The sequence below is a fragment of the Paramisgurnus dabryanus genome, chromosome 12 (assembly GCF_030506205.2).
Source record: "Paramisgurnus dabryanus chromosome 12, PD_genome_1.1, whole genome shotgun sequence".
Classification (NCBI taxonomy): domain Eukaryota; kingdom Metazoa; phylum Chordata; class Actinopteri; order Cypriniformes; family Cobitidae; genus Paramisgurnus; species Paramisgurnus dabryanus.
The window spans coordinates 11,699,980-11,714,472 of NC_133348.1; the positions used below are offsets into that span (position 1 = coordinate 11,699,980).

The 14,493-nt window shown below is 37.1% G+C and overlaps 1 protein-coding gene across 3 annotated transcripts in view; it reads right to left on the bottom strand.

Moving 5' to 3' along the window:
- ppp2r5cb (protein phosphatase 2, regulatory subunit B', gamma b) overlaps positions 1 to 13,485 on the bottom strand; it is a 33,070-nt gene extending 19,585 nt beyond the window's left edge. The window contains exons 1-4 of one of the 3 annotated variants that reach the window (XM_065256431.2): positions 13,213 to 13,476; positions 12,559 to 12,618; positions 9,567 to 9,729; positions 973 to 1,172 (exon numbers count right to left, since the gene is read on the bottom strand). In XM_065256431.2, coding sequence (XP_065112503.1) covers positions 973 to 1,172; positions 9,567 to 9,729; positions 12,559 to 12,618; positions 13,213 to 13,248 — 459 coding nt within the window. In that variant the 5' untranslated portion in view covers positions 13,249 to 13,476. Of the gene's footprint in view, positions 1 to 972; positions 1,173 to 3,950; positions 4,203 to 9,566; positions 9,730 to 12,558; positions 12,619 to 13,212 lie in introns of those variants that run through there. The other 2 variants (XM_065256433.2, XM_065256432.2) reach the window with 2 other exon arrangements.
- Positions 13,486 to 14,493: the final 1,008 nt, after the last annotated feature.

Consider the following 14,493-nt stretch of genomic DNA (forward strand, 5'->3'; position numbering starts at 1 on the left):
GAATTTAGTGGATATTTTTATCCACTAACAACACGAAAGGGTAGTAAATTTGCCCAGGGTATATCGTTGAGTTTTTGAAAAATTTGTCACCAAAAATCATTCAATTTGCTAAAACAGAGAGAAAGTTGTGGCCAAATTAAGAGTAAAAAACTCTAGTGGATAAAAACATCCCCAACAACACATAAGGGTTAAAGCAAGTTTTTATCAAGCAATTGTCTGTACTGTACAATGGCGAGTCCTGATAATGTCTATCTGCTAACTGAACAAATGAATCATCAGTAAAGCGTATAAACCTCCAGATTGGTGGACTTTGAAGTTCTTGGTTTTGATCATGAAAGTGTGTGCGTGTATGTTCTTAAGGGGATGCGACGCAGGAAATGCGACGGAGAATATATTACCATGCTTATTTCGCAGGGACTTCAAACAGAAGAATGGGTCCATTTGCACTTCGATAGGCTGCGGTTTTCTGCTTAACATGAGGCACGGACGCTTATAAATATCAAAGAGACGTGATTCAGCGCTGGAATAACCACAGCTGACAGCTCACGGGATGAACACGACGAAACCTCAAATCTTACTGGAAGACTTTAGGAGCGACCTTAAAAAACTTCTGTCCGTCTTTGAGGTAAAAAGTAAACAGGTCAATTCTCTGCACCATGACGTGACGTGTTTTTCCTGTCAACCGTACTCGACCAGGTTAGGCATTAAAACGAAATGTCCAAATCTGCATTAAAAAAAAATAACTCTACGAAAACAAACACCTTTGCATTAAATTAGTTTAACCATATTTTCCCACGCCACTGGTCATAAAAACACAACTTTCTCATTCTCGCTAAACACTTATTATGCATCTTTGCATTCAGCTTTTGACGGGTGTTGTCATACTGATAGTAAATTCTGAATGGCCGGTCAGGACTCAAATTAGGGGTCCATCACAATGAATGTCAGAGAGAAACAGATTTAGGTACTCACCATGTGAACCACCTCAGGATAGATGGGCTCTGTGATGACATTCCTGTTATGAGTGATGTACTCCACCATCTCGCTGAGAGCCGCCCGCTTCACCTCCTTCCATTTTAGGTCGCTCAGGGGGTCGGACACGAAGTCAAAAAGTACGCAACACTGACGCAGTTTCTGCACGAATAACTTCTCCTGCTCAGCGGGAGGAACATCTAAAACCAGACAATGTGTTACAGGTTAACATCTGAATGTATAGTAAGACAAATGGGCACCTTATTCAATATCGTCACCACAAAAATGAGTACACTTTTAAAAATAAAAGTTCCTTGAAGAAGAACCTTTTTTTTACCTTTTGACAGTCTAAAAACATTTTGGTTGATCGGATCACACGTGTACGACGATAAATACAGGTGTAAAACGTTTTGAGCTTGTCCACTTTCGACCACATTCAGAGGTAGTCGAAAACGCACCCGACTGGATTGGTTTTTTGGTGTGTTTTCATTGCATACTACCCCACGGGTCGGGTCATATCAGCTCAACTTACTTTGGCTTGGCTAGCTTTTCCATTGAGTTTAGTACCACTTTAGAGTGGGAGGGATTATAGGCGTGTTGTTATATTTGCGCTGCCTACTGCTGTAACAAACAAAAAGTTGGAGCGAGCATCATTGGAACGCAAGTACAGAGAATGCATACAAATACCCGGATGTGTTCTTGATATTGACGATGCATCGAGCGCAGACTTGTGTGCTGAAATCACTTTACGCCCCAGAAGTCATTGCGGCAAAACAATGGCCGAAGTCAGGGGACCAACAGGAAGATCGCACACATCTCAATTCTCACAAGTGCGTTCTGTGTTCTCGCGACCTTCTGAGTTTGTTCTTCCAAGGTTGCCTGCCAAGACCGATCTCCACGAGAACGCAAGTCCTTGCGTTCTTGGAATTGAGAAACAGCCAACATGTTTGCTCGAGACAGCGCAAGCACAAAGGTAAAGTTAATGTTGACAGCGCACAGTTTTTTTGCGCGGCCTTTAGACTATCATTGATCAAATTAAAGCAGCTTCTCTCCGCCTCTTTGATTTTTGTTTCATTGTGCGAGCGTGTTAAAGTTGCGCGATCTTATTTCATCAATTGAGAAAACTCTTACATATACATGTACAAAACACAGCAGCATGTTTACTAACAACACAAGCAGCGGACTCTGACGCTATATTATTGCGTGTCAATTTAAAGCCATCATTTCGTGTTTAAACAACTCGGTCATAGACCATCCCCTTAAAATAATAATGACAAGAGCAATGGAAAGTGGACAAGAGAGACGGGTATGTGTCGCTCTCATCTACTTGTGATCCGTTCGACCAAAACACATCTTAATACCAAGTGTAAACAGGGCATCAAATATATATAAATCTGTATTAACTAAAGTACATTACGTTATTTAACCGTCATTTTCATTCAAAGAAAATGACGTGATCATTCATGCACACAAGTTTGTTTTTATTTAGCAATTCAGTTGTGTTACTTCATCTTTAAAGGATGCGAGTGTGAGAAAATAAATGTAGTTCCCTTAATGAACAAGGGTGGGGAGTTGCTGTGGTTTATATGTGAAAAAAGCCAATGTGATGGCACTGACATGTGACCGTGCATTAGAAACCTCAGCATGTCAACAAGGGACTAATGCACGTGTTTGCATTCAACTGATGAAGGTCAACAACCAACAACCAACCTCAACATCTGCTTTTATTAAGATCTTTACTGTGCACAGGGCTGGGTGACACTAACCGATATTCATATTATATCAGTATTTTTGGGATGAATAGCGTTATATTATAATCATCTCTGTGCTTTCTACAAAGTGAAATAAATGTTTACATGCATTTCAAAGCCTCATATGAGAAGCAACAATCACCTTTATTAAAACCAAAAATTATCAAAATTATGGTAATACAATTTAAAGATGGGTTTTGCTTCCTGTTTGAAAATATACAGCTGCACAACATGTTAAAAATCTTCCGTCTGACCTCCGTGTAGATTTCTGGCAAAACTTCAGTTGCAAAAAACGAGGGTCATATTAGCGCATACCGATATAGACGAAAATAGTGATAGATTACCAAAACTTGATAAACCCGCCCAACCCTAACAGTTTCTACATGCAACTTTCATTTTATCATTTTACCAGGGCACAATATGAACACAGTGTTCGTGTAGCTCAACTGGTGGACCATTTTAGCTGTGCAAACGGTTATGGGTTCGATTTCCAGAGACAACTGATTAAAACTTTAATGCTTTGGATAAGAGCCTGCAAAATGCATAACTGTAAATGCAAAACATGCATGCACCACATCCCTAAATATAACAATGCCTGCAAAAGTAAGTATCACTTGTGTGTTTTGCATTGTGTTCTAGATTACACAATCTAATAAACAGAAACTGGCCTGCACGTCTACCGTAACACAACAGCAGACTCAGGATGCAGTATTCAGCGAGCTCTGCAACACATGCATGCATGTGCTCTTCCTGAAACTGTGACCTCACTTCCCTTACATCAATGGTTTGGGTGTAGGGGGATGGGAGGCAGTTAAACAGAAACCCCTCCACCCCACCGGCACCGGGGCAATGTAAACACAGCTTTCCACATTTACCCCGGGCAACGTACAGGCTGAGTTTCGAAACAGCATGTTAAGACAGCCTTGCCTGTTCAAACTAAATCCTGCACTTATGTTCTTATTTACCAATGCAAAAAAGTCTTTGATGTCTAAAAATGTAAAAGGTAAACTGATAATGTTTTAAGAGTTGGAGCAAATAACACAAATCTAAAATCAAAATGCAAATCGATACTCAATATATAAAATCAAACATAAAACGCTTTCAGGGTTTTTCTTAAAAGCAATAAACCCCAACATTCTTCTCTCTACGCAACAGCAGACACAAATCATCGCATAGCAACCTTGCGCACCGTTCTTTCCCTCCACGGATATAAGACAAACATCTCACCTCTAAAGTGCATTAGGGCCACTGGTTGAAAGGGCCCGTTCGAGCCCGGAGCATCCATAACCATCTCGGCCTCCTCTTTAGAGCATGTCAACATCTATCAGTCCAAACGGGTGCGAGGCGACTGCCGGCTAAGTTGAGCTGTTAGCCTCCATTTTAGCACAAACACTACCAGCAGAAAATGAAGCTTCACTGCTGGAGGGAACCAGCTAGTTAGTGATGTCACCCTCCAAGGGGACTAGCCATTGGCTGAATGAAGAGGGCCGCCCGAGGAGGCCATCGATTGGCTGGTTGGGGTGAAGGAGGGCGGGACCTGACTGGTGCTCGGTTTGCAGTTCAGACCGCATGCAGATAACAGAATGCATGTCACAGTGCAAGTCCTCTGAAGATTCGATAAAGCAAAATAGATTGACACGAAGTTAAACAACAATGTTATGATTTGTGCACTACTTTTGTAGGAGAAATAAGAAAAGTTCATAGTTTTTTTAAATGCAATGTTAAACATAAACAAAAGGAGTACCTAGAAATAGGGCCACACAATATATCAAAAGCAATGCGCACAGCGCAATAATTTGCAATAACTAAATTACTTTTTACAACGTTTTATCAGAAAGAATGTAAAACATTTATGTTTGATATGAATTTTTTTGTTTTTAAAAAATTTTTAGGTTCAAGTGTAACTAGTAATTATTTACTGTAATTAGGGCTGGGCGATATGACTCAAAAAATTATCGAGAAAATGTTTTCCATATCAGTCGATATCGATAATTATCATGATAAATAACAAATCTTTACTCCTGTCAAATTTAAAGGCAGATTTTTGCTCCTGAATGAAAATTGTAAAAACCAGACAGTTAATAATGGTTTTAAACTACTTTTTATTCAGAACATGACAAATACAAAAACTAAAATCTTGTTTTAATGCATCTGAATTAAATGTAAATCTATTTGTTATGAAATCAACACATTTCTGACACAAAAGCAGCAGACTACTGTCCCTTTAGGACCCAAGACAGACTGCTTTAAGTTTCAATATACTGAGTAACAGCTGTTTATGTTCACTTAAACAAGAAAGAAAACTTAGTTCAGTGATCACGCGTGTGTTATACATATACGAGCTATACACGCTGATAAATGGATGTCAAGGGTGTCACTTTGCTGTGGGAGCGCACATACCCAAACACTATATTCACTGCAGTGGTGGATCTGCTGCTTTTCCTCAGTTTCCTGAATTTGTGAATGTCCTGTAAATATACTTTTAAAGCTGGGCGGACGTGTGCGTGCGCAAGGCGGACGCTGAATGAAAGTAAAGTATACTGCACGCACCTGTGTCTGCTGTGTTTGACGAACCCTGTTTGTGCGTCCAACATTACACACAAGAAAATGTTTCCGCGCATTTGGATTCCGTGATTCCGTCCGCGTTATCCGCATCGCGAAAATCATAGGTCTCTACTAATAAATGAATAACTTGCCTCATCTTCCACTCCTTCAAGTCTGAATGTCACTGTGATTGTAAACCAAGAGCGCGTGCCGCATCCGGAAGTGCTCGCGCAACATTACGCACAGTGCTTAAACATTATCGATCACTTATCGAACTGTCCTTATCGTTTTATCGAAAAAGTTTATATCGGTAAAATTATCGTTATCGAATTATCGCCCAGCCCTAACTGTAATATAATTACTTTTTGTTTGAGAAAGTAAATTAAGGGATCAACATCAAAATTTAAAGTCTAAAGTTAAAATGAAAGTTTTTTTATAAATGCTTTTTACTTTAAATACTTGGTGAGTTAATAAGAATAATGGTAACACACTGGTGTAATTTACAATTCTCACTATTAACTGGTTGGTTATTAGCATCAATTTTACTGAAATATTGGCTGTTTATTAATACTTAATAATAGTGATACACCGATATAAAAAAATCGGCGAACACAGCAGCCACGTATCAGCTGATGCGATACACATCAAACTCGTGATTCTTCTCGGATTTAGAAAGTAATAAGTAAACTGTAAAAAATTTGCTGTAATTATGCAGCTGTTTGCCAGTAACTTACTGTAGAAGATAAAGACTGAAAATGTTTCATGTTCATTTAACTTTAAACTGTTGCAAGTAAATAACATAAATGTCAAATCTACAGTAAGTTACTGGCAGCTAGTTGCCAGTAATCCCCATTAATACTGTAATTTCTACAGAAATTTTTTGCTGTGTAATTAAACACTTTTTGAAGAGAGAAAATTGTACAGTAATCCGATTACATGTTTGAAGGTGTAATTAGTAATTAGTAATTAATTACTTTTTGTATTTACAAACATAAAGCATAACCGTACAGCGCACTGTTTATCGTATTATCTAGTAAGTTATCGCATACCACTTCTTCTTCAATATCATACAGCCTTACGTAGAAACACTGAATGAATTGATGCTCAAAACATTTACGAAATACGAACTGAATCAATTAATTGACACTGAATCTAAAACTTAGAATTTGTGCGTTTAATGTGTGCAACCAGGCATCAAACAGAATATTAAGAAATACAGATGATCTTATAATTGTTATGTTGTCCGAATCCTAGCAACTCCCTGGACACAAATCGCAATAATGGTGCGCTCAAACCAGACGCGAATGAAGCGTTAAGCGCAAGTGATTAACATGTTAAGTCAATGCAAAGACGCGATAGATATCATGCGGCGAAATTGATGCGTTTCGAGCGAATTAAGCATTTCCGACATGCATAGCACGCGATTCGCAGTTTAAAAATCTGAACATTGGCATATATTTGCGCCGTGTTAACCAATCAGGAGCTTGCTCTAGTAGTGACCCAATTACAACGTAGCGAGCGGAGGCAGAAATACAAAAAAAAACAATGGAGGACCAAGTCATTGTCGTTGTATGTGGACACCCGGAGTTGTACATGAGTAGGTCGGATAATCTGGTAAGTTGTAAAAACGCTCTTTAATCAATTTGGACTATATACATACATATTGAGACTACAAGGTAGCTAAAGCCGGCAAATTGAGTGTATTTGCGTCAGAATTTCCAAATGTTTAAGCGTCCAAGGATTTATTTGCTTCATTCACGTTTGGTGTGAACGCACAGTAATTATGATGAGGCCTGCATAGGTGAGCTCTACCGAACTATTTTTCAGAAGCTGTAAAGATCTAGTTATCTGGGTAATTTTTCTACCGTCCAAAAGTTAGATCGGTTTAGCAACTATATAGGGTTTATCAAAGACATCCTTAGTGAAAAACATGCAACACCACATCTTAGCTTTTTACCTGTAGTGGTTTTCAGCTGAAACTAAAATCAATGTAGGGCTGATGGTAAATAAGGAAAAAAAATGATGACATAACAGTTTGACACAACAGTACTTCATAATATCTTCTTCAATGCATAAGGAACAGACCACAGTGAAACGCTGACAGGAAACCGCACATTTAACAGCAGATCTGCAGCTGAGCGCAGAGGAAACGACACACCTCCATCCAAAGCCCTTTATATTCACAATATGTTCACGAAAAGGACGACAAAATTATTATCAGTATTATATTCTGCTACAAATCACAATGATTCAATTGAATCATTTAAACTGATTCTTGTAAGGATTCTTCTGGTGTGACAATTCTATACGCGTGTGAAACCAAAATATTTGCCAAAGTGTGTCACATGCAATAAACCACACACCTTGACCTTATTATTCCAGTGACAAATAAACTTGATTAAATAAAACATTATCTAATTTGAACATTTTTAAACAAGATATGCACATAACCATAAACATTTCTGAGATGATAAAGATGCACTGAAAAAAAAACATATAATATCAAGCTGTATTAAGCATGCGTGTCTGTAAAACATTTTCCATTTTTGCATTATGCAACGATTCCATTTAAAACCCTTGTGCCTCCTCTGGAGGTCGCATACGTCATCAAGATTTGTTATTATTATAGTTTCATTTCAGTCAGCAATCACCCTCGCACACCTGTAAGCAATAGGTGCGTAGGAGGTAAGACCAAACGTGGTCAAAATTCAAAACAACAAAAGATCCCACACACTATAAATCTTGCAAAAGTATCAAAACGTTTTATTTCAGAAAAGCTTGTTTATTTCGAAGTAAAAAAAAGAAACTACAATGATAATGCCTTAAAAATATATATTTATTTATTCCCAGTATGTTTTTTTTTATTGAGACAACCTCAATGACGTATGCGGCCGACAAATGCAATACACAGCGTACATACGGCAGAAACAGCAAAGAGTATTTGTAGTAAAAAGTGTCCATTTGACCTAGAGTGGCTAAACTTTGTCACTTTTCTACTAGTTTGGAAATGTAGTAAAGCTGGATCACATATGTTTTAAAGGTAAAATATAATAAGAAATAGAGAAAGGTCCTTAAGTCAAAGAAAGAACATTCACAATCTAAATAACTACATATAAACCATAATCAAACAAAAAATCCAGCTGTTTTATTGTTTTATTTAGGGCTGTCAAAATTGACGCATTAATAACACGTTAACATACATTCAATTTAACGACAATAATTCTATTAACTCTTTCCCCGCCATTGACGAGATATCTCGTCAATTAAGAGAAAACGCTTCCCCGCCAATGACGAGATTTTCCGTCTTTCCGCAATACCGCTATTATCCACCAGCTGGCGCCCTTCCGCAACTTTTTAAAACCGGAAGTATTGCCCTATGGCAAGCTGCTGCATGTCCGTGTCTGTTTTAAAGATCGCTCTGAATGGGATCTCTATGAAAAGTCCGTCATAAAAATGAAATTATTTTTGCTTTTTGCTCAAAATATGGTGTTTTTGCAAAAACCTACCCATATTCAAAAGCTGATTGCAAAAGAACCACTAAAGGTAGGATGAAACGGTTTGTTTTGTTTGAAAGCAGAGGGTCTGTTCTTTCATTTGGTATATTGTATGTTTATTTATTTAAAGAAGAACATTTTCTGGAAGGCATTAAACTTTGGTGAAAATCATGAAAAACGCTGGCGCTGGCTGGCAACTTTTTTTAAAAACGCTGGCGGTGAAAGAGTTAATCGCAAGGTTAACTCACAATCATGCGATTAATCTAGATTAAATAATTATATAGCCCTATTTTTAATATTATTCACAATCTACATCTCTATAATAAAGTCTAATCTTTTTTTTAGATTAGATCAAGCAGTGATGAAGCACTTTGATATGTTAGATTCAACATGTGGGTCTGTCAGCGCCAAACTTACTCACGAGAAATCACAATTAAAACTGTAATGAGCCAAGATAAAACAATACACTATTCATCGAATCCTAATTAATAAATTACCTGGATTTTTTTACGTTATATTACAGAAACTAACCCCTGGTTTCATAGACGAGGTTTAAGGCTAGTCCTAGACAACAATACGTTTGAGCAGTCTCAACTAACAAATAACTTGCACGTACAGATCTTAAAATATAACAGTGCCATTGATTTATCTCAATAAACACCAGTAATGTCTTTTTCTAAGGCATGTTTATTAAACATCTTAATTTAACTAAGGCCTAGTCCTGGCTTTAGCAAAGCCTTTCCTGTGAAACCAGGCCTACATGTGTTGGGAATGTGTTTGGTGTCTTTTAACAGCTGAATCTCACCTTTGAACGCGGGCAGCTTCTGAAGTTCTCGATTGTTGCTCAGGCTGAATCTAGACGAGCTTTGTCTCTTGTCTTTTTTAACCGTGGCTTGAGATCCAGACTGTTTGCCCTTCAGCAGTTGTGTGGTGGGTGGGACGCTGTTACTGCCCTTCTTATTTGAACCCTAATGGGAAAACAAAATAGTAATGAGAGTAATTTTTGTTTGCTGCTATATGATGAAATACTGCTTTTAAAAACAGGACTCTTCTTTTTGTCATTTACTGAACACCATTTTAAAAGTGCACATGGTTACTTTTTTCTGTGAAACAGAAACTGATAATTTTGGGACCATCCCACATCTGTGTTCCTCACAACAACAGCTCATTGTAAACACATCAACTGTTACTGGACCAAAACAAAATACACAACATGCAACAAAAGTAGCCAACACAACACTGATTTTGAGATAATGAATACAAAAAACAAATACATTTTAGTCTGACACAAAGCTATCGTGACTTTAAAAGACTTCGTGGACAAGCATATGTGATCCAGTCGGCGAAAACCCAGCTATCATGTGTCATGTTTTTGTTATTTACTGTTTTCTCCATAAAATCATCCCACATAAAAATACAACCTTGATATCATTAATATTGACTGAGTAAGGTCATGTCAAAGATTGAAATCAAACTTAGATGCTCCTAAATCTTATCATTAGATTAAATAAGATTAAAACTTAAGTCTAGATTTTACAGACAGAGTAACTTATGGGCTATTATTTTTTTACTATTATTAATTGTATAATTATGGCGTTTTCTAAAAAAGTAGAATTGTGCTTTCCCACAGTTCTGAGTAAACAGCATCATTTTCTGTATTAAGAGATAAAAACAAACAGTGGGGAGAGCGGCTTTGGCTCGATTATTTAAAAAATATTTACTTTAGATTAATTATTTTTTTACACAATCAACAAACAAATCTCTGCTACAAATGAACACTTAAAGTTTGTTTGTGGGACATACTGTTATGATACAATTACACCAAAAGTGACAAAAGTGCAAGCGATACAACTTGTCTTATCCCATAGGTGGGGTTCATTGTAACAAACAAAGGGTTTGTTGTAACACCTGCTAGAAAACTTTGTTTAAACACAAATAATTAATGCTAAAGGTCAGAGGAGAATGAGCCGACTGATTCAAGTTGATAGAAGAGCAACTTTGACTGAAATAACCACTCGTTACAACCGAGGTATGCAGCAAAGCATTTGTGAAGCCACAACACGCACAACCTTGAGGCGGATGGGCTACAACAGCAGAAGACCCCACCGGGTACCACTCATCTCCACTACGAATAGGAAAAAAAGGCTACAATTTGCACGAGCTCACCAAAATTGGACAGTTGAATACTGGAAAAATGTTGCCTGGTCTGATGAGTCTCAATTTCTGTTGAGACATTCAGATGGTAGTCAGAATTTGGTGTAAACAGAATGAGAACATGGATCTATCATGCCTTGTTACCACTGTGCAGGCTGCTGGTGGTGGTGTAATGGTGTGGGGGATGTTTTCATGGCACACTTTAGGCCCCTTAGTGCCAATTGGGAATCGTTTAAATGCCACAGCCTACCTGAGCATTGTTTCTGACCATGTCCATCTCTTTATGACCACCATGTACTCATCCTCTGATGGCTACTTCCAGCAAGATAATGCACCATGTCACAAAGCTCAAATCATTTCAAATTGGTTTCTTGACAATGAGTTCACTGTACTAAAATGGCCCCCACAGTCACCAGATATCAACCCAATAGAGCATCTTTGTGATGTGGGGGAACGGGAGCTTCATTTCCTGGATGTGCATCCCACAAATCTCCATCAACTTCAAGATGCTATCCTATCAATATGCCCCAAAATGTCTAAAAAATGCTTTCAGCACTTTGTTGAATCAATGCCACTTAGAATTAAGGCAGTTCTGAAGGAGAAAGTGGGTCAAACACAGTATTAGTATGGTGTTCCTAATAATCCTTTAGGTGAGTGTATCTGTCTATATTAGATAGATATCCACACATTCATTCATCCGTCCATGATCCTTCATCTAACCATCCTTATATTATGCGTCAATGCATATAAATAGATTTTTTTGGAAAGGGCTTTACAGTTAAGACAAAAAATCATAATTGTGAGTTATTTCCCCTGATACTGTATTAACAGATAACATTTTTGAATAATAGTATTTACATTGTTTTCATTATCATTGTATTCCTGAGGCTTAATTGTAACACTGTGTGACAACTAACCCGCTGTATAAAAAATGTTTTCAATCCCAGCTATCAGTTACTAGGAGTTGCTGACATGTTACCTAAAACATGACACTGATTAAAATAATTTAAGGTTGGATTTGGTGACTTTTCATAAATTTACAGAAGATCATCTTCAGACAGTAAGAGAAAAAGAACAAAAGCACAGATTGCTCTCAGCCCTGTATAAATATGTAAAGTAGCTGTGTTACAATTAGGCTCGCGTTAGTTTGTGCCCCAAAAATACTTCAACTGAAAGGTTTCAATAGACTCCATGATAGTATTATCATAAACCAACCAACTACAAAGAATAATGCATATTCACCAATGAATTTATGCATGCAAAATGATGCATTAGTCTCCATAACATTTAATCTGTGGCCAAACTGAAAGTGTATTAAAAACATCAAATAAAACATCCCAGTTCAATTTAAATACATCAACACACCACTGTGGACACGTAAACTTAATGATGAAAAACACTAAACTACCTTAACACAATTCGATAAATTACAAAACATTTTAGAAATAAAAAAAAATGTGTTGATGTGTTTAAAACTCAAGATGCTGAATCCCCTTAGCAAAAATTGCCTTAGGTTTCTTGTGTGCACTTGCATGTAAAAACTAAATTATGGCCAATGATGAGCACACAACAGTGTTGTAAAAACACATTTGACAGTCAACACAACACAAAAACACAGATGTGATGTAAACAGTTTGAATCACCTCATGATCTGAGTTCTCCTGTCCTCCTGTTTTGCCCACTTTTGCGGACTTTGGTGACTCCTACAAAAAACAATTAAGGTTTTGAAACAACTTAAGTGTTTTTTTATTCCAGTCAGGCATTTTAATCATATTAAGGCAGCACCTCGCTAGACAGCTAACGTTAGCAATGCGGCTAAACGACTACAACATTAAACCTGGACATATTTTTAAATAACATGGATAGGAATACTCGTGTACTTAAGTGTCTGAGACATCAAACTACGTATTTTAAAATACTGTGCATTTACAAAAACAATAAAGCATCATGCTAGCGGGCTAAAGTTAGCTTCGCTACTGAAACTGCAGCTACAAACATAAACTCCTCAGAAACACACGCGGTTCTTTTAAAGTGCTTTACAAGTGAACTGTTTGTGTTTAAAAATAATTTTAAAAACTCAGTTTCGCGTCAAAAGGTGTACATTTTTACATTTTATGGACTGATTGTGTAATAAACAGCTATAAAATACAATGAATGATGTGTAAAGCTGGAGTTAGCGTGCGTGCTAATGTCTCGAGACTACACTCGTCTCGCTTTGATAATAGGAATATAAATGCACGTGCTGTTCACTTTCCATACCTTTCTTTCACGTAAAAACACTAATAATAGTTTCGTACCTTGTCCTTCTTGATTTTATTCGGCATGGCATTCATATGTGTGAGCTTGAGCCTCCACACGCCCGGATAAACCCGCTGGTGTCAGGGTGCGAGAGTCTGCGTGAATCCTCTCATGTGTCTCATCATCATCATCGGATTAACTAACATAACGTTATTATTAAAGCTTTTATTGTTGTCATCAAATAAGTTACGTTAAATATAAAGAGATGATGCTGCGCTTAAAGTTCAGATTGCATTGCTCCAAGTTTATGTATCCACGTCAAATTCGGTTTCATTTTCAAAGTGACACTAATATAGAGCCTTTTGCTTTTCATGCAATGAAATAAATGATTACGGGTGTTTAACTGGTATTACATATTTACTGTTCACAGTTGGCATGGACTAATGTGTGTACCTAAATGTGTTGCCTTCCAGTGTTTAAAATATATTTACATTTTTTTGCTGCCATCTGCTGTTCACTTATTGTATGATACAGTTTAGCTTAGTGGTTAGGTTCGGTATTTTTAATTCCGAGTTTAAATGTCCTACCTCCGACCTCAAGTCGTTCCAATTAATCAAGCGTCACGTCAAGAGCGCAAAAAAAAAAAACGTAATGTATTAATAAAACCCACAAAAGAGACTTCGTTTTATATCATATTTGTGCTGAAATTGCCTCATAAATATTTATTAACAAATAAAGTAAAAGAAATCTCTTATAAACTCATTTATAAATATTACCCCAGTAAATATTTCAACAGATTTAAATGTGGCATTGACATGTTTTGTACTTTTTGTGGTCAACATACAGAAACATTTTTCATTTGTTTTGGAGTTGTCCTTATTCAAATAATTTTTGGTTAGATTTGTGCTCTTTTGTTAGACTTCATATTTTGCCCACCTTTCAACTTTGTTTAGAAAATATTTTATTTGTTTTTTTCTCTTATGATATCTCCTTTTATAAGGAATATTATTTGATTAATATGTTACTTTTGTTGGCAAAGTTTAGTATACATAAATGAAAAAATGGTGATTATAAACCATTATTCTGTATTTTTCTATTAGAAGTTAAAGGTGCAGTGTGTACATTTTAGCGGCATCTAGCAGTGAAGTTGTAAATTGCAACCAACGGCTCAGCCCACTGCCCAACCCTCGCTTTTAAAACACATAGAGAAGCTACGATAGCCACCACCGGACAAACATTTCATCGTCAGAGATGACTTAGTAAAAAAGTTTGTCCGTTAAGGGCTTCTGTTGAAACATGGTGGCACAAAATGGCGACCTCCATGTCAGGGGACTCTCGGT